At 40.4% G+C, this 21,442-nt stretch overlaps 1 protein-coding gene across 3 annotated transcripts; it reads left to right on the top strand.

The window, feature by feature from the left end:
- Nucleotides 1-7,471: 7,471 nt before the first annotated feature.
- LOC116220021 (sialic acid-binding Ig-like lectin 14) lies at nt 7,472-16,063 on the top strand. 3 transcript variants are annotated; one of them, XM_031564899.2, is made up of 12 exons: nt 7,472-8,020; nt 8,335-8,395; nt 8,844-9,215; nt 9,496-9,789; nt 10,571-10,825; nt 11,770-12,021; nt 12,788-12,893; nt 13,119-13,157; nt 13,670-13,708; nt 14,239-14,311; nt 15,071-15,103; nt 15,652-16,063. In XM_031564899.2, the coding sequence occupies exons 2-12, from the start codon at nt 8,347-8,349 to the stop codon at nt 15,706-15,708; spliced, it is 1,569 nt and encodes a 522-aa protein (XP_031420759.1). In that variant the 5' UTR covers nt 7,472-8,020; nt 8,335-8,346; the 3' UTR covers nt 15,709-16,063. The 3 variants fall into 3 exon arrangements, with proteins under 3 accessions (XP_031420759.1, XP_031420772.1, XP_031420765.1); XM_031564905.1 differs by lacking the exon at nt 7,472-8,020 and adding an exon at nt 8,027-8,174; XM_031564912.2 differs by lacking the exon at nt 13,670-13,708.
- The last annotated feature ends 5,379 nt before the right edge of the window (nt 16,064-21,442 follow it).

Raw genomic sequence — 21,442 nt, 5'->3', positions numbered from 1 at the left:
TTTAAATGCTTTGGGCCACTTAAAACGCACTTTAAAATATGACATCTGAAAGTAATATCACTTGTTACCTATCTGGCCGTATATAATCTTCACCTTCAACTCTAGCAGAAAAGATTGTTCATTCGTGAACATTATGTTATGACTTCCAGACAGGAGTCCAAGGCCAACATTACACAATGCTCTATGATGTCTGTAAGGTTAAAACACTACACAATGCTCTATGATGTCCTTAAGGTTAAAGGATATTTACAGAACAATAAGCTGTAGAGAGAGAAAGGGCATACATAATGTCTGCCGATGTCCAACTCCTAGCATGACAAAATGATGATATATTTCTTGCAGCTGCACCAAAATGACACAGTCTCTCCAGGAATTCACCTAAATAAGACAGTCCCTCCAGGAATTCAGGATTTTTTGGAATGAAAATGACAGATTTTGTGTTGGTGATTTCTAAACATTTGTGAGAATTTTTTGTTTCTCTCAACCACACTTTAAACTCCACAATAACTAAAAAACATGAGAGATAAAAATCACAGACATCAGACAGATGATCTATATGAGTACTTTTGTTTTTGTAATAATATTTTAATATATATTTTGTTGTGTGTGTGTGTGTTCTTATGTCCCCATTTCATGCAATAAGAACATTCAATTTAGATTTATCTATCATATGATCTCACAAATTTCTGAGAACATTCACAAGCATACTAATATGGTAATTTCATCCATACTAGAATGTTATTGAAATTAAGTTGAAATAAAATGTCATGTTGTTTGAACCTTTGAAATCTGTTCCAAAATCACAAGTTCCTGTTAATATACAGAACAATAATCACGAGAAATCTTGTACTATTGCCTAAAGAAAACATGATCATTCAAAATGTGTTGATCATACCTTGCCCTACTTTGCCGATATTCTACTCACTCAAATTACCCTTTTTTTAGGCTTATCCATGAATTTGGGGACGGGCTTTTACTTTGGAATGCCTCCTCCATACAAAATAAATGGCTGAATAAACAGTTGGATGCAACTAGGCCTTAAGTTTATCATCACGTGCAAACATTATTTACAATTTCACAACTGAACACAAGGCAGAATAACATAATATGTAAGTTCCTTTAACTCTTTAATGAGGTAACAGTTATAGATCCAGCTACGTCATGAACGTCAATTGAATGTTTTCTACCGAGCTAACTTCACCGTGGTTGTCAATCCATCACACACCTGACACCAAATGAGTGGTACATTAAGCAGTGGCAGACCTTGAACCACCATCAGGAGGCAATTTAACATCAAGTCTTATTTTTGTGCAATTGTATGCACCATTTATGCTGTAAATCAGGGAATATGCAGCATTGCAAAAAACTGGAGGGCCTGATTAGACTGTTTTACCAGAGATTTTCTAGATAAGAAGTACCTACTCTGGAGTAGAATCTTATTTCAGCCCTGGAAGAGGTTCTACAGAGGCGTCTCCTGCAGTGGAAAACTGGCCTGCAAGTTACTGCAGTGGAAAAGCACCTAAAAAGTCAACCCAAGCCTGTCAGTAAGTACTTGCGAATCGAAAACGAAACAAAGTTCTGAACTAGTCAGCTAAGGGCATACACAGCGAAAATGTAAGCCTCTGTGAAATAATCCCCCTACAGGTGCAATAGTGTCATTGCAGTCGGCTGTGCTACTTTTGGCAAATTCTAATAAGGAGCTGTAAAAAAAAAATGTCTGCTGGGTACAGAACAATAACTAATCACTAAGTACCATCCGCCTTAGTCAATGACTGACTACTTATCAGCATATATCCAATCATGTTAAGCCACAAGTCACAGAGAAAGGAGTGACTGGACTCCAAGAACTGTATTTATGTTATTTGACTCTAATATTTCACAATAAAATGTATCACGTGCAGCACGAGACTCTGTGTTCGACAGCTGCCTACCAATATTTTCTTGAATCACCCCCCTCCAGGTTCCCTGGTGTAGATGGAGAGTGAATGGTTACTTTACTGCCGGTAAACCTGACAGGATGTGACAAATGCTTCAAGGGACAGAACCCCTGCAGCAGCATATAGGGGGGAATTGTGCAACATTTCTTCCTGTTCACCAAGGGTAGAGTACTAGGATGACAGGCAGGTGTGATTGGACAGGATGAACTGGATGGAGGCAGTTCACCAAAGCCTTTTCCCTCTAAAGGCTCTTATAAATATGTACGTAGATAGATTGCATTTATTGCATTCCACGCAATGTCTCAATCAGCAATTCGACCAGGATGGGGCGTTCTTCGAAGGAGTTTATTGTAGGATTTAAACCACAGCAAAGAGATGAGTTTTACAAAAAGATCTACCAGATAAACCCCGCGCCACATTATTTAAAAGGTTATCTAACGCCTCCCACCTATGCCCTGGTTGGTTGACCCCTTCAGCCAATTGAATTTGACCTCCCATCTGACCCCATTGAAATCAGAAGGCTATACTGTATCTAATTCCTTACCCATTATTTCCCTTGGGTACACTGGGGTCACACCCTCTTATTTCAAATTTTCAACGGTCAATTTCCAAACTTCGTCTGAATCTAATCCAAATCTAAACTAATTCAAGGGGTATCGTGTAAATCCTTTCTTACTCATACTAAAATTTTCCTACATGGCCTTTTATTTGTTTCTGGTACAGTATATGGCAAACATCCAGTAGTGTTTTACATTATTATGAGAACATCAAAGGCATGAACGTGTCTTTGTTGGAAATCTGTGCTTGTGTGACATGCAGCTTACTATGTAATATTCTGTTTGTAAGACAAATGACCTTGCTGTACAGTTCGATATATTGACTGCAGTGTCAACTGAAGTGAAGAAAACAAAGTCAGGGAACACTGTCAATGGCCATCACTAATGCATAATATTTTCATCTCGCATTCTGGCTTTTATCGTACACATACAGTACACATCTCACTCAAACAGAGTAGACAATGGAAAAGAACCAGAAGGTTGGCTACTGTGTTCTTTGATTGAGACCTGAGATGAACACTTATCTTAACACAGGTTATCAGATAATTATTCACCAGCCTCTTGCTGTGTGGTCTTCTCAGCGATATCATGGAAACAATCAAACAATAATAGGGCAGCTAATTGAATAATATTCCACTAATTGAAGTGGATGGAGTCAAATATTACACCGCAACAAATGCAACGCTAATGCCGTCTCAGAGAAAAAAAGAACTAGAAATGCTTCAGTGAACTGGAAGACACTCTAAAAGTCTAATTTCTAAGAGGCTGCAAGGGGGTGTGGGGTAACTAGTTCATATATTCATATATTCCATTTTGCCCAACATCAGACTAAGGATCTAAAAAAAATGTCCTCTGAGACATTCTCAGTAGCTGTTCAATCTGATGACTCCACAGACTTACAGCCCCCACCACCACGACCACTAACAGCATCACCTTGGGCTTTTGAGACAGTTAAAGGTGCAGGATGTAGGATTTAATGGCAGCATCTCGTGGTGCAGATTGCAACCAACTGAATACCTCTCATTTCCCTCTCCTGCCTATGTTAGATAGGAAGGGTTCATTCTAAGCTAATGAAAACACAGCGATTCATAGCTACAGGTGATGCTACACAACTGATAACATAATTATGAATCCTTTATTCCATTTCATACTTTGAGCCCACATACGTTATAACAGTGTTCTGTACGTGTTCTGGAATACTGGAGATCTTTGGAATTCTGTTTAAGAATTCTTATTCTTGAATGGTTCCAATAGATGCACAGGGATGCAGGAGGCAGAGCAGACGGTTGGGAATTGGAGTCCCAGCTCAATTCCAGTTCCTACTGGCTGGCTGTCCGAGTGTCCTTGAGCTGAGCAAGCCACTGAAATACAGCCTTGTACGGTAGCCTCTGGTAGACATAAAGCATGAAATGTAAAGCAGTTTAATATAGAGTAAAGCGGAACCTCTCCTTATTTGTTAGCGGATTCTAACCACAGTTTCAGTTATCCGCGGTTTACCGTGGCCCGAAAATATTAAGTGGAAAGTGACAAAAAAATAAACAGTTTTAAATCCCGCACCACTCTGAGTACCCTTTCCGCACTGTCACCGCCTAATACGTGACTCATGTCTTTAAGCACATCTCATTTGTCCTGTATGTCTGTCCTTGATTCCTCCATCCTCCTTGCATTCAGTCAATTGCTTCACAAACGGAGGGGCTAGGACGTCAAACAAAAGGAAGGAAGGAAGGAAGGAAGAAAGGAAAGAAAGTAAAAGATATTTATATACATAAATGTATACATACCCTATATATATATATATTTAAGTATATACAGTATATTGTTGTGGGCCTAATCGTTTTATTTTATCATTAGTTATTCTTGTAGATGTTTTATTGTGTGTAATTTATAAATGAAACTCGTATATGTGTACACGAAAAACAAGTTATATATGGTGTTTGCTACTATCCGTGGTTTCGGCTATCCGCAGTATAGGTCTAGGATCTTACCCACACTGTAGATCTACATCTATTTATCTATCTACAGTATCTATAGACATACAAGCACTGTTATACTCGGTGCGTACTGTATAAGAAGGTGCTTTGTATGTTTATAGATAAACAGATGTAGCTCTCATCTGAGGCTCCACACCACAAACGGCCAGTCAGGGTTTGTGGTGTGGGAGACAGACAGTCGCCTAAGGCGCCCGTATGTGGAGGCTGTGCGGAGAATGCAGAAGTTGCTTGGCAGTCATAATCTATTAGGACCACTCCCTACAACACACACAGGCCAGCACACACACAAATACAGGTTGTGTACAAAGAACTTTTTCGTCCGTGTACTAACACTAAACAAGGACATTTTATTTGTGTTCAGCAAATAAACAACAACAACAACAACAACAACAACAACAACAACCCTCTGTAGGTGCAGTGGCTGTGGCATCCCCTGCTGTTTATGCAGCTACCCCTTCTAAGAGGAGGACGAGGGGTGGCTTTCATTCACATTATGTCCTCTCCGTACATCTGTCATTTCTCACTCACATGCAGAGCGCACCAACACACACGGTCGTTATACACACACTCTTTTATACACACTCTTTTATACACACTCTTTTATCTCAAAGCTATCTCTGCTGGAGATACAGAGGCGTCTCATTTTCCCTGCAGTCAGGAAGATTGTGATGTCTGAAGTATAAGCTACCCTGGATGCACTGATTTGGTTTAGCCTCACACGCGACCCGTCTCACTGTCGCAGCCGTAAAATGTAAAATGTTAAATGTATCAAGCATGCAGAGAATGACACTCAAGTCAGAATGGTAAGATGAAGAAAGATGGAGCTCTCTAGAGATCATTTTCACAGAAGGAGGGAAGTGAGAAGTGAAGAGCGCAAAATGATTAAGATTTATACTGTAGATATCTCTGTGGACATCTTGTTTAACATTTTGGGAGGGAGCTACTGTATATATAAGAAATACTTACAAGTGTATACCCATTCATATAGGTTGCAAAGAAGAGGACCCTTTGGATGCATTATAAGTTGTTTGTGTTCATCCAGGGTCATTTCTCTAGGGCTGACCTCGTCCTGTTGTAGCTCCACTTGTACATGTCAGTGGCCCGTTTTCATTGTACATGACAATAGGTATTCACATGCTCTCACAGCCCCTGGTGACCTTGTGTCGGTGTCTACGTTGAGAACATGAAAATCAGGGCAGCAAAATAAGCTCCTCTTCCATGGAAATGCCTCACAATGAAAATGGAGCGCTGTGAAGCAGCCTTCAAGGACGGGCAGGTAAGCAGCATCATCAGGAGAAGCGGAGTCCTGCCATTAGTGGCGGATTCTTTTGACAGGATGGGATTGATGGAGAGGCAATGGGTTATGTCTCCTTAAAGGTGCAGTCCACGATTCTGGTGTAAAGGTTGTTGATATGTGAGCTCAACAGCTAATCCAATTGCGCCTCTCCCTTCCGTGCTCCTGAAGTAATGTGTTGATTGGCTGGAATTGCTTATGGCTCCATGTCTGAGCCACCATGTTTGTTCCCTATTTACAGCACTGTAAACAGGAGTTTCATGAATTTGACAGGATGTGTATTGGATTGGAATCACAGACACCACCTTTAACCTCCTCAAGCGTTTCTAGGGGGATACACAAATCAGATCTCCATGTGGGGCTCCGTCATGGTTAAGCTGATTTTAGCGCCTAATTTTAGTGGGTCTACTTTATTAAACAGCTCTCAAAAACGAATGTACATTTACTAATGACTACAAGACACCAATTATCTGATCTCGACATGAGAGCAAAGAACATGAAAAAAAAAAAACGCCTAAATGAAAAGCACATCCTATTTCTAAATCAAACTTCACCTCAATCAAAAACGTCTGTTTCACTGAAAATCATGTCCGGAATGCCAATCAGTCTAAATTAGGCTTTGTATACTAAACTTTCTAAAGCTGACTCTACAGAAGCGCAGGCATGTCTGTGTGCGCCTGAGTTAAACCTGTAGGCAAGGGCTATTATTGATGGCCTGGAGTCAGTGGCCTCCAACCGGATGTCATTCATAGGAGGACGTATTGCTACCTTGAGCAGTCTGGGAAGTGTTGCAGTGAGTGCACGTGCCAAGCCCGCTCTGAGTGACAACATTATCCAACGTGAAATGAAAGCGGCCTGCTGAATTTTGATACTTTGCAAAGATGTGCCCTAAGGGTAATAGGACAGTATTATTTTAATACAATTGCATTATATTGCAATTTGTTTAAATTCACTGGGGAAAAAACTGGCCACAGTTGAGACCAATCCTTGATTGTGGGTAGCAATGCAAGGTTTCAGGAACATCAAGTAGCTTACAAAATGTCTCTTTAAAAAAAAAAAACTATTAAAAACAAAACAAAACAACCCTTTCAGCTGTGTGCATAACTGATGCAATGACTGCCCAACCTCATCACACCAATCACACAGCAATAACCACTTCCCATTCTGGAACTGTAGTCTTTGTTTTAGAATTTTTGGAAATTGGTTTTGGCATGACTCAATGTTACTTCCCTCTTTCCCCGTGTTAATCAAACAATCCCAGGACATGGATATCCTTTATGGCCAATGCGGCTTGGCTGTCAAAATGTAAAGTCTGCCGCACATGACATTAAAGTTAATTTAATAACTTGGCAAAATAATTTTGCAAATGTCATAACATGATTAAGATCAAGCCAACTATCTAACATTAGGACGTTAGCAGGGTATCTACCCACAAAGTAGACAGTTTACACAGCAGTCAGCAAATTCATAGCGCTGTGATTGGTTGGTGACCTGTCAATCTCACTCTAAATGTCTGTTTTATCAACACATCCCCAAACGTCGGAAGCCCACTGTCAAGTGTTAATGCAACACGTTCAGTGCATGTGAATGAACCGTATAAATCAACTTAAGGCAAACTGAGTGGAACCCTCTCTCACTTCCTCTTCACTTCCTCTTCAGAGTACTCTCTACAATCACTCCGTAGTGTCAGTTTCCAGCTTTGCTCTAGCTGAATTAGCTCTAGTAGGGCTTTGAAATGGCATTCAGTTGTTCAGTTGTACATCTCTACCTGGTAGGTGTTTGTCATGTTATGGTGTACGAGAGGTCAGTAGCAAACAGAACCTAAACAGCACGTAGCGTGTACAACTTTTCAGCAGACCTGGCATGGCAATACCGCATTACATTGTATACTTCACAAAAATACTTATTCATTATTGCACCAACTGCTTCACATTTATTGTCTGCTGTTTTTAAAAAATTAAAAAGGAGAAAGAAAGCTAGCCGTACCCAAATCAGTGGAATTATTAGCAGACTAATAAAATACCATCAATCACACCACAATGGTCATGAACAAACCTCACTCATAGTGGCATCACTGTGAAGGCTTAGTTGATTGTTTTGGTCATGTGTGGTATACCACTTGCCGTGCGTGTTAAAATAGACGCGTCAAGTCATTAGTCAGGAAGTGGGTTCAGAAGGCTGTGTATTTTCAGTTCAGTTTTCTGAGAAGTGCAACTGAGGTACAGAAAGTAGTCAAGCGCTGTAAGTATACGCACCTTCCATATTATTTGGTGAACTAATAGCAATCAAAGTTATACTGTCTTTTCACTGATTTGAGGACCTTGTGCTTTATTTGAAATGTGTTGGTGGATTACTTTGCAGTTGTAATTGATGTATTGGATGATTGACAGATGAGGTAAAATTGTGATCCTGAAAAATGATGCTGTTGAGCTTGATTTGCATACTTGGTGTCTTACCAAACCTTGCTAACTTAGTCTGTGTTTTCCTTTGGTGAAAGGTAGATTGGTGTCTTACCAAACCCTGCTAACTTAGTCTGTGTTTTCCTTTGGTTAAAGGTAGATTGCTGGATGGACTATATGATGTTGAATCTCTTTTTCCAGATTCTTTTTTTCCAAGGTATAAGTCTTTTTAAATGAGCACCACAAGTTGTAAATCTCAGAAAATGTGTCATATTTCAGTTCTACATATAACATATAGAGGCAGTAAATTATAATATATGTAAATAGTTTCAATAGCAAGGCCTGCTATGAAAACCTGTTGAAGCAAAGGGTAAAACCGTGTAGACCCAACAGTAAGACTTCCTTTAGTCTGTTAAAACACTAAGACTGAATTCATATTGACTTGACATGAGGAAGACGTCCAGTCCAGTAACAAACGATGGTGATAGTTTAAATGTTTTGGCCTGACTCATGAACATTACTGAAATGTTATTAGCTTTACTGATACGTACAACATGACGTCTGACTTTGTATTGATATGTGAGCTGTTAATTCGAATGGTATTTACAAGAATGGCATCTGAACGTGAATCCCAATGGCGTGTTTTTTTTCTTCATATTATCAAGCTTATGGAGAGGTGGGAGCTGAGCACAAATGGGAGGTGTCTGTTCCCCAACCTCTAACTGGATTGGAGAGCTCCTGTATTGTACTTCCCTGCACATATGACTACCCAGACACAGAAACACATATCAAAAGTTGGAAAGGAATTTGGTACTTTCACCCAGATAACGTCATTGTGTATGACCAAGATTCTTCAAAAGTGGGAAATAGTTTCAAGACACGAACCTCTTTGCCAGGGGAGTTGAACAAAAAGAACTGTTCACTTCAGATAACTGATATTAAACAGAGTGACAAAGGAAAATATTGGTTTAGAACTGAGATGGACGGATATAATAGCTACTCCTATAATGACAATAAAGTGACCATTTCAATCAAAGGTAGGTGGTGTAATCTGCAGCATCAATGTTACTATGCTTGTGTCATTTTAACCATAAAAAAATGTTAATGTAAGTTTTAGTGTTATTTTCTGCATTTTTGTGAAGCTTGTCCCGTTTGTCCATCACTCAAATGCAGGGAAAATGGTGAAATATTTTGTCAATATGAGCAACTGTCATTGAAGTTATCGTGTATACACTATACTGTATGTCCATTCAAGGGTAGTATTTTGTTGTGTTATTCTAGGTAGAAAGTAATAATAATATTTGCCTTCCTGTGAAGCTGAGGCAGACCCTCCATCATTGTCTGGAGTGAAAAAGGAAGTGAGGGCTGGAGAGAGTGTGACTGTTTCCTGTTCCGTGTCTCACTCCTGTCCCCCTCACCCTCCCACCATTACCTGGAGTCATAACGGCAGTATCACTGTCCAATCAGAGCAACAGACGGCGGGACAACATCAACTAACCTCCAGCCTGACCTTTAATGCCATCGCCTCAGACCACCAGAAGTCAATCACGTGCTCTGCTCAGTATCATGGCGGGAAGAAGGCCATCAGCTCCGTCATCCTCAACGTGACCTGTGAGTGACACACATGAAATGATGTCTGCATTTAGTCTAAGACAACCCAACTACAGTACATACAGAGGGCGAGTTATGCAAAGCAATTGGGGGGGGGGACTTTTTCTTCTGAGTATACATGGAACTTCGACAGTACAACACAATTCTACCAAGTATGATTACTTTGATCACAAAAAGAAATCGTGAAATCCTGGAGGGACTGTCTAGACATGTTCTTAGCTATGCACAACTCCTCACTGGAGAATTCAATGGCATTGCAATCAGGCTCTATGGCAGTACAGTTAACATGCAAGGTGCATTGCAGAGTTTTGGTAAAACCAGCAAGCAGCCAGTTAACAGCAGAGTTAGCACTGATAACGTCTAGATAGCATCTTGTCAGATGTGTTTTGGTGATAGAAGGCTATATTTGTCTAAAAGCAGACCACAAAACGTGATAGTGAATAGCCTGGGGAGCAACAGGTGCATTCACTTTTCCTCCATATGACCATTACAAATGAATTTGCGAACAAACTACCTGCAATAAATGGACACGCAGAAAGTCACTTTAAGTCATCAACTACTGTATGACACATTATCCGTGTGAAACACAAAACTGTGAACCGTGTTTGAGGTTTCCAACCAAGTGAGATATGTAAAGTTGCTTCCTTGTTTCTGTCATCCGAAAAAATAATCCCAACACTAGTCCTCTCACCTTTATTAGATAATTAGCTAAATGTTTTTATTCATGAAACTGTTACCTGTCCTGTGGCCACAATGAATGTGTGATTTGTTTTTTTCGTAGATGCCCCGGTGAATGTGACAGTTGACCCCTGGGAGCCCTCTGTGCTTGAGAATCGCTCCATTGAGCTACGTTGCTCTGCTAAAGGAAACCCTGCAGTCCATAGCTACCAGTGGCGCAATGAGAATGGGTCTTTGCATACACAGGGACACATCCTTACGCTGCACAATGTCACCAGGCTTACCCAGGCCATCAGCTGTGCAACCAGGAACAGCGAGGGAGAGACCACTTCCAGGCCTGTGAAGGTTAACGTGGAATGTGAGTGAAGACAAACACTTCTTGTGTCTCTGCTTGACATGCTTTGACCTTAGCCTTTGTACCGCTAAAGACTTCAAAAGGTGTGAAGCCAGCTTTGATGGTGTTACAAGTTACAAGTCTTTTATTGTCAGATGCACAGAAAGACACAGGGTCAGACTGGGCACTGAAATTCCTAAGACAAGGCACCGCCCAACAACCTACCATAGCATAACATAACAAACATAATATAACATAACATAACATGACATACACTCTGTACAAGTACTCTGAACATAATTTACATGTAATAACATAGAAGATAAATATACAATACAATATGCTAAAACATATAACAACCTATACATATAATACTAACATATAGTATACATATAACATATAATACACATATAATAAACTATACTAACCTATTAAACATATACTACCCTACAGACAAATGGGAGTAGCAGGTAGTGCAATAATTCTGATAAATATGTATTTGTAGTGTAAGAGACAGTATGTAAGTGTAGTACAAGCAGTAATTTGAAAGTGACAGTGTATGTGAGTGACGAGTGCAAAAGTGTCGATAGTGTGTCATGGTGTGACATGATGGCAGATACTGCTATGACTGTTAGGCCTCAGAACATAATGGAAAGAACCTAATGCACTGAAGTATCATTGTGTAGTGTGTATTTTTAGCTATTTGTTTATGCCCAAGAACATAGACATACAATTATGCATTCGCAAAACAGCCCGGCCCACCAGGATAGTCAGATATTTGGGTACTCAAACGTTGCATTACAAGGTATTCACAGATGGTCAGGTAGGGAGACAGTGGGAAAATACACTGTAAGCTCTTTTTTTAAATACAACCTCAATGCTTCAACACTTTGTACAGAAAACATTGTCCATATGCTATGCAAAGAAAACTTGGATATATCTTTCCTACAACTCGCCCTCCTCTCTAGATCCCCCAGAAATATCGGAGAGGTCTTTCTGCACCAGAAGTCACTCGGACACACAGTGTACCTGCGTGGTTGAGTCAAACCCTCCCTCCGGTGTGTGGTGGATCTGGGACAACAGCGATAAGAAGTCTCCTCAGATGCAGGATGGTTTCACGACCATGGCGGTGGATCTTCTTCCACCGGATCTTCACCAGATTGTGTGCTTTGCTAGTAATATACATGGCAACACAACGAAAATTCTCCATGTAAAAAAAGGTATGTGTTTAGACACTGGGCCCTAATTTAATTGATGGGCAATGTGGCTGGCAACACGCAAAGTCCGCCACGCATGACCTAAAGTCCTCCACGCATGACCTACAGCTCATTTCATCACTGGGGTGTGTCCTGCCACAGATGTGGGAGTTCCATGAATGAAATGAGTTCCTTCAAAGCGACACCTTTTTCCGTGGAACTTTTAAATGATTTCATGTTGGGCAGACCTCCCACACAGGAACCTTCTCTGGTGTAAACTCTTCTATTCACGAACGGAAATGTGTTGTTTGCTCTACTGTAGAACAATTAAAGCTCTGTGTGAATGTCACTAATGTATGGTCGAAGGTGTGATCTGCTCATAAAGAATGACTTCACTGCCACATCCACTAAATCCATTTATGCTTAATTGCGCACTGCTTTGTGTCAATGAAATTAGCAAACATGGGTATTCCCACCTATTCTCACTGTGTGGTTGCTGATGCGCGAAGCCCAGTCGCGGCATTCGTTGTGCTATGAAATGAGGGCCCAATATGTATATTTCATTTACTGACGACAGACATAACTCTCATGCTGTCCAGTCACTACACTCGATCAGGAAATAAAAACTCTTCTGAAGAGTGAACACAATCTCTGAACTCAGTAAAGACGGTATCATTACTGCTCTGTTAGGCACAAAAGACAGCTTTTGAGAACATCATGAGATTTTTACAGGTGATTTAATTTCTCATACCCACTTGCACTGGTCTATTTCTGTTCCCCTCTCCTCCAGACCTGTTGTATGTTTACATATCACTGGGTGCGGTCTGCGCTCTTCTTTTGCTGATCATCCTGACTCTCATCTTTCTTGGCTTCAGGAAACGCTCCAGGACACAGCAGTGAGTCCTATGTGCTCATTTCCTCTATGTACCGTCTAGTTTTGAAATTGTATTTTCCACAATGATCTGTATTTCCCCACCCCAGGGAAAAATTTGAAAATATACTACCACTACTACTACTGCTACCACCACCACCACTACTACTACTACTGCCACTACTACTACTACTGGGTCTATTTGATTTTACACTGATGATTACAATGATCTGTATTTTCTCACCTCTAGGCAAACATGTGAAACACCAAGTCATCTCAACAATTCAAAGTAAGATGTTCAATTAGGTTTGAGGTTTAAGTTATGTACTACTACTATCACCACCACTAACACTAGCTATGTACTGCTATAGCTTCCACTACTACTACTACTACCACTACTACTACTGCTACTGCCACTACTACTACTACTACTATTACTACTACTACTATTACTGCTACTACTGCTGCTGCTACTACTGCTACTGCTATTACTACTATTACTGCAACTACTGCTACGACTACTTATACTACTACTGCTACTACTATTACGACTACTACTACTTATACTGCCAGTACTACTACTGCTACTACTACTGCCAGTACTTCTACTACCACCAACACTACTGCTACTGCTGCTACTGCTTCCACTACTACTGCTACTACTACTACTCCACCCACTACTACTGTTACTGCCACTACTACTGCTGCTATGCCACTACTACTGCTACTGCTACTACTACTACTATTACTGCTACTGGGTTTATGTATTTGTCACAATGATCTGTATTTTCCAACCCCTAGGCAAACATGTGAAACACAAAATCCTGTCTACGATCCACAGTAAGGTGTTCAATTATTGTCTGTGTCCGGTTTAAGTTATGTACTACTACTATCACCACCACTGGTAGCTATGTACTGCTACAGCTACCACCACCACTACTGCTACTACTGCCACTAATACTACTGCTACATCCACTTATACTACTACTGCCACTACTATTTTCCCACCCCTAGGCAAACATGTGATCATCTCTACAATTCACAGTAAGATGTTCAATTAGGTTTGAGGTTTAAGTTATGTACTACTACCACCATCACCACCACTAACACTAGCTATGTACTGCTACAGCTTCCACTACTACTACTACTACTGCTACTATTACTGCTACTTACGCCACTTCCTCTGCTACTATTACTATTTCTACTACTACTACCAGTACTACTTCTGCCACTACTACTGCCACTTCTACTGTTACTACATCTACTACTACTACTGCTACCATCACTATTACTACAATTTCTGCTACCACTACTACTACTAATAATAATAATCATAATAATAAAATCTACAATAATCATTGTGGCGACAGGCCCTGTGGAAAGCCATTCTCCAAAGGGGATGAAGATGATGAAGATGTGTATGGCAATGATGAAATGATGCAGGTATTTCATTCATATTCTTAAGTGCTAAACCTTTTACATGGCATCTCCTCTGCCAGGTCTGCAGCAGGTCCTCCCAGAGCCAGCTGCTGTCTAGGTAGTTTTAGTATTTAGACCAATGGCCTGCAGGACTGGCCATGAATGCTCTCTTGTTGACAGTACCATGCTCTCGGCAGACTGCTGAGACATGTCTCTGGATAGTGTTGGGTGTGCTATTTGTCTATGGTTTCCAGGCCACTGAAGCGCACTGTTTATTTTCATATCTGAAATATTATTTATTTTCATATTGGTCATTTAAAAAAAGACACTTACAGAGACAAGAGGCACATTAAAGAACATGATAACACTATCCCATGATTTGGCTCAGTCTCCATAAATACAGAAAAACAACAGACCTGTAAGCGCTGAAATCTAAAGAGATATAAAACAGAAACATCAAAACTAGTGATGAATAGCTTGAGGTATGTGTGGCACAAAAAAACACCATAGCCACATTATTTTCCAGTAAATATGACGGCCAGTGCAGATGCGCAGAGCAAGAGATGTCTACCACTGGGGAAGAAAACAGATCTGGTCAAATCATTTTGGCCTCTATTATCCTTTAACTGTGTTCATGCTCAGTATTAAATTAATGTGGGCGCAAGTAAACAAAGAAGCCTTCAGCCCACACTTAGCTCACTGTGGCAGACGATTTACTGGAAAACACACATAACAATTTCCCATGGGCACTGCATCATTATGACGTTATGTTACTGTTCCTAGGATGATGATGGAGAGATCTATGCTAACACCGCGGTGAGTAATACAACTATCTCAAGACTCTTTTGTATTTTGAATATATGTTCATACATCAGGTTGTTTCTTTATCATAAGTGAAAAAAACTCTAACTCTAAGGCCCTAATTTCATTGACGCACAGCGGGTAAAGCAACGAGCAGCGTCTATCGTACATGAACTAAAGCTAATTTAATGACTTTAACATTTAGCTAATTTTATAGCATGAGCAAGATTTTGAGCATAAACATGGGTGGCTCAGCGCAATGCTCTCACACGCCACACGATAGCTTTAGTTCATACGACTTCGGTTGTTGCTTTGCTTATTACCTGTCAATTAAATTAGGGCCCTATATAGCTACATTCATATCCACATTTATATCTACTGTATATTAAGAGTTAAGGAGATACTAAAACCTTACCCTGTCGCTGTCTTTGCATATCTGTGCTAGCGTCACTTCATGATGGACAGCTCACATAAAAGTATTTGCGATTAAATGAAAATGATTGAAATTTTTATTAGTACCTTGGTAAAACTAACTGTGTGCTTTACTGTTCCACGTCTTTTAGTATGGAGGCGGTGAAGAGCGTTATGATGACATTTATGCCAATTACAAGAGCCAGTGAAAGCCAGAAAGCAGCCGTGCACCAGCAAATCCACCCTGTGCAGTCTCCAGACCAACAGAGGCCCCAAGTGCAATTCTGTGAAGTGGCAGTGCACATATCCATCTCAAAAAAAGAAAAACAGACAAACAAGCAAACAACATTATATCATATGTTTAGTATGTAATGATACTTTTCACTTTTTACTTTCTACTGGTACACATGCGTGTTTATTTTCATGTAAATATGCTAAGACCCTAAAAATTGCCGCTTCACTTATATGTATGTACGGTATATGTATACGCTATATGTTACTTTCTTACCTGTGAATTGAGCCAGTGGTTAACCAACCAGATTATACTAAACAGCCTGAGCTTGAGTTGTGATGTTTGTTTTATTTTGAGGAGCAGTCACCATACTGAGTTGACTACCAGTTTATGTTCTGTTATTTTGGTTTATTTAAAAGTATGACAAACACCGTCTCTCAAACTATATATATTCATCCATTTGGCCAGTGGCGATTTTAGCCTGAAATTTCTGGTGGGGCAATTTTGTATGACGTCATGTCACCATCACAAAAATAGAGGTAGCTGATTATTATAAGCAGTAGGCCTATATAGAATCAGAATCAGAATCAGAATAGTATTTATTGCCAAGTAGGTTTACACCTACCTGGAATTTGTTCTGATGTATAGGTGCATACAGTAAACATAAAAACATACAAACACAGTAAGTACTACACATAACATAAAACATAAAAACACAGTAAGTACTACACAAACACAATGAGTACTACAATACAAAAAGCAGGGCAGGAGTGCAAAAGTGGATGTGCAATGTACAAAAGTGGATGTGCAATGTATAGACCAGTAAGATATTCAATTCAATTCAATTCAATTCAATGATGGGGGAGGGTTGTGTGGCAGAAGGGGAAGGGAAACAACAGGTGTTGTACATAGCCTGCATTTGGTAGATGTACATAATATATATACAGACATCCGGTGGTAAATACATGATACAGACAAGACCAGTTTAGTGGGTATACACTGTGCTGATAGGGTTACTATTACAGGGGTAAGGGGAGTAGGAACAGAGAAACATGTCGATGGTGGCAATAATATATATTGTATATAAATTAGGGCTGTCAGCGTTAACGCGTTAATCTATGCGATTAATGCGGCCGCGATTAACGCGATAAAATATTTTAACGCAATTAACGCAACTTTTTTTTTTTTTTTTAAATGCCTTTATTTGGATAGGACATGAAGTTATGACAGGAAGCGAGGCGGAGAAGAGGTGTGGAGAGGATTGGGAATTACATCAGGCCAGACTTGGCCTACCATTTTATGGGAGCGATGAGGGACAGGTGGGGCTTGAATAGCCCCCCTTGTTCAAAGTGGGGAAAGACAGAAAAAGTTTGAGAACCACTGTGGTAGTTGAAGATGGAGAGAGCTGAGAGATTGTTGGGCGGAAAGTCTCTGTTTAAGAGCCAAAATGACGGAACAATCGACAAAACTAAAGTTGTATGTAGCATTTGTCAAGCTGAATTTAGCTATCACAGAAGCAGCTCGTCTTGAAGTTATCACCTTAATGCAAAGCACCTGACAGAAAGCAGTCCCAGGTTAGATGATCGCCAACCCACACTCCATGACTTCTCTAGGAAAATAACTAGACGAGTCCGTGAAAAGGTTGCCATTTGGGTTGCCGGTGACTGTCGGCCCATCAACATAGTTGAGGACAGTGGGCTGATTGAGGTGATTCGAATTGCTTCAGGGGAAATTCTTACGATTTACCGTCGAGGGGCACCATTGTGTTTAAAAAAAAAACTACAATTAAACAACAGTGTCTAAAATACACGCTGTATGAAGTGATTACTCGTTAATTTATAAGATTTAGTCTTAAGAAAAAAATAACTTTTAATTAATTTCAAAATGTGCGATTAATTAGTTAATTTTTTTTCATCTATTGACAGCCCTAATATAAATGCTAGCATAGGGTATGAGGTAGAGTAAGTGTACGGCAGTGCGGTGGCGGTGGGTGCAATTGGCCGAGGGTTTCTACAGGTAGACCGGGTGGAGAGATTACAGCAGCGTCCCATAGCGAAGATAGTCTAGATTAGGAGAGAAAGAAAAAGAACAGAGTGAGTGGGTTATTATAGGCATTAGCAATGTGATAAGAAAGGAGAGGGAGAGAGAGAGAGGCTGCCTGGCTGGGTGTATGGGGATTTTATTTAGTATTTAGTTGGCTGGTGACAGTCGCAAAACGCGCCGTGTGCTGTACCCGGGATCTTCCGCACTCCTTCACGGTACAACATACGCTGTCTGTAGCCCAGTTTTGTTGATTAGGGGGGTATTGCATGTGTTTAGATGTGTTTAGCTACGCTGGCATTTAGCATTTAGTTTGGTTTAGCATTAGTTATGCTGGCATTTAGCAATTAGTTTGGTTTGGTACATATGGAGATTTTAGTCGTAAGCTTTGTTAGGGTTGCAGGGTACAGCATACGCTGTCTGTAGCCCAGTGATATACATTTTTATTTAATTTTTTTATTTCTGTGTGTTCAGTAGTGATGGGAAGTTCGGATCATTTTACCGACTCGGTTCTTTGAATCTCGTTCAGTAAAATGAACGAATCTTTTTTCGAGTCATTCGTTCATTTTCGGGGGGGGGTGGTAAGATAAATTCCTGCATTAAAATAATGTATCATGACAGTCTGGATGATTTGAAGTGATCCTTTATTTTCACACTAGCATTCAATTATCACGGCATAACTATTAAGCTGAACTCTAAGTAAAGTACTAAAAAGTTAAAATAACGGAACCTGTAATTATTACCTGTGAAGGAATATCATTCACGTCTTACTAAACCTAGCCACGCGAAAGTGAACGAGGTAAACAAATCCTTTCTGTTTCCTCTTCTGAGCGCAGGTCACGTGAAAAATGATCCTAAGATCCGTATCCGAAGACCCAGTCAAAATGAACGAATCATTTCTGTTTTCTCTACCAGTGCTGAGCCTATGCAGGTCACGTGAAAAATGAACGATGAACGATGAACGAATCATTGATCTACTCGCTACCAGTGCTGAGCCTATGCAGGTCACGTGAAAAATGAACGATGAACGATGAACGAAAGATTTACCCGAAGACTCGGTTGGCAGATGAACGAAACATTGACCCGAAGACACGGTCGGGAGGTGAACGATTCGTTCATCTGCCGGATACAGATCTTTAGATCATTTTTCACGTGACCTGCATTGGTTTAGTAGAGGAAACAGTTACCTTATTCTCTTTCGCGTGACCGCTGTTTTTAGTATAGAAACGTGAATTATATTCGTTCACAAGTCATAATGACTGGTTTTGTTATTTTCACTTTACATTTACACTTACAGTTTAGTGCAGTGTAATTGTTTGCCGTGATAATTAAATGCCAGTGTGATAATAAATGACAATTTAAAACCATACAAACTGTCATGTTGTACTGTATTTAATAGAGGTTTTCTTTAAAAAATATGATCTGCCACACAAAAGCTGTCAGTCATGGCTGTCTCCAAGGGGACCGTGGCCCTTCTCCACCCTCCCCCACAGTTTTGCACTAGGTGACCTGCAAGCCATCTAGAAGTTAGTGTGTCGCTTTGAATGAAATGCCAAATAAAATGTGATGTAAAATGTTTTTATTATAACCCAAAATCCCAATATTGCACCATGTTACATGTATTAATAATTGACTCTTTGCATATAATAAATAATAACACAAAGATGATCCAAAGATCCGTATCCGAAGACCCAGTCAAAATGAACGAATCATTTCTGTTTTCTCTAGCTACCAGTGCTGAGCCTATGCAGGTCACGTGAAAAAATGATCTAAAGATCTGTATCCGGCAGATGAACGAATCGTTCACCTCCCGACCGTGTCTTCGGGTCAATGTTTCGTTCATCTGCCAACCGAGTCTTCGGGTAAATTTTTCGTTCATCGTTCATTTTTCACGTGACCTGCATAGGCTCAGCACTGGTAGCGAGTAGATCAATGATTCGTTCATCGTTCATCGTTCATTTTTCACGTGACCTGCATAGGCTCAGCACTGGTACCACTTGGTTGGCAGAAGGATCATTTCCCACGTGACCTCTGCATTCAACGAATCATTTCTGTTTCCTTGGCTGAGCCTATGCAAGTCCCAATGCGTGGCCACGAGAAAATGAACGAATCTTTTTTTGAAAGGACTCGTTACTCTCGAGTCCTTGTAAGGATTCGTTCAAAATGAACGAATCGTTCACGAACGACACATCACTAGTGTTCAGATATGTCTAGTTATGCTATGGGCTGCATTTTGAGTGCCAGCAGGGAGCAGAAATCTTATTTCAAATACATTTCACATGCTTCAGCGCGACACAAAGATGTATAATACAGCATTAAAGTAAAATGATTGCAACAAAGTAAAAAGATTAGACAGACACATAGCTCAAATAACTTGCATAATTTATTAAGCTTATGGAAAACGTATGGTACACAATATAAAGCAAAAGGCACAACTGAAACAAATAACAGCAACAAAACATGCTGCTAAATGAACGAAACTTTGTTCTTGCAGATTGCATTGATACATCCATCAGCTCCAAAAAAAAGGTTTGACTCACAGAATCGTAGTGTCTTTGCAGCCTGGTGTCGCCCTCGCACATCGTCTCAAAGTTCGCACTTCCCACAGAGCTTTATGCACGATATCAGCCTCCCCAGTACATAACGATTCTCCTCCGTCAGTTTGTTGTGCTCTAAAATGTTCCGCTGATATGCACTATCTAGCTATGCCATGATGTTGACCTGCCCCAATAGCCCCAATTGCAGGGCGCAATTGATTATGGGGTTTACAGTTTCGTGTTTCACTGTTCTTTCTGCCAGATGCTTCAGGTCTTTGAATCCATCCGTTGTCCGAACTGAGTCTGCATTAGTACCAATTCCAAAAAGAAGGCATGGGAAACAGAACAGTGCTCGTTTTGATGTGCTAGCTGTTAGCCATGTCTTTCTGTCATACCATTCCGTCTTGAAAGTTCGAGTCGCTTTCTGACCAGGCTGCAGCAGGATCAAGTCGTCTGGTCTGTGTGGTCCCAAACGTTTGATTTCTAATTTTTCTTCCAGCGGCAATGTACTAAATTGCACCCTTTACAAATAATCTACGTTATTCATTGTTTGAATTAAAAAACACTTCCAAAATAGTCGAAATCTAGCGATAGCTAAAGCTAACTAGCAGTCCCGTTACTGGCATTGATCTGACTGTATGTTTTTTTTTTCTTAGTCACGGGGTACAGGTCTCGCGGTTTTGGCATTATTCCAGTCTAGTTGCTAGGCAGATTTCGTGGGGCACATCTGAAAGTGCCCCACCGCTCAATGTTAACTTTGGCCTGTGTGGTTCACGCTCATTGGTGTTTTCATGGGGAGGGACAGCGGAGAGCAGCATTTCACAGCGCAAGCACACAGACAGAAAAACACACGAATCAAATTACTCCAAAACAAGACTATATTGCGTGTGAGTCAAGTTTATTCACACACATATTCACGCTACTTTGCATTAAATATATATATATATTGCCGCGAAGTACGAATGTATTGAGCTTTCTGCACAACAGCGTCATCTGGATCTGGTGGGGCAGTGCCCCACCTGCCCCTAATGTAGAAACGCCACTGCATTTGACAATATCAAGTAGCTCAACATGTTCTGATCTTTCAATTGTGTTTTGAAGGAGTTTTTTTGAGTGAATTGAGCCAGTGGTTAA

The sequence above is a fragment of the Clupea harengus genome, chromosome 1 (genome assembly GCF_900700415.2).
Source record: "Clupea harengus chromosome 1, Ch_v2.0.2, whole genome shotgun sequence".
Classification (NCBI taxonomy): Eukaryota; Metazoa; Chordata; class Actinopteri; order Clupeiformes; family Clupeidae; genus Clupea; species Clupea harengus.
The sequence above is the reverse complement of the archived record's forward strand: the minus strand, read 5'-3'. Positions and strand labels throughout refer to the sequence as shown.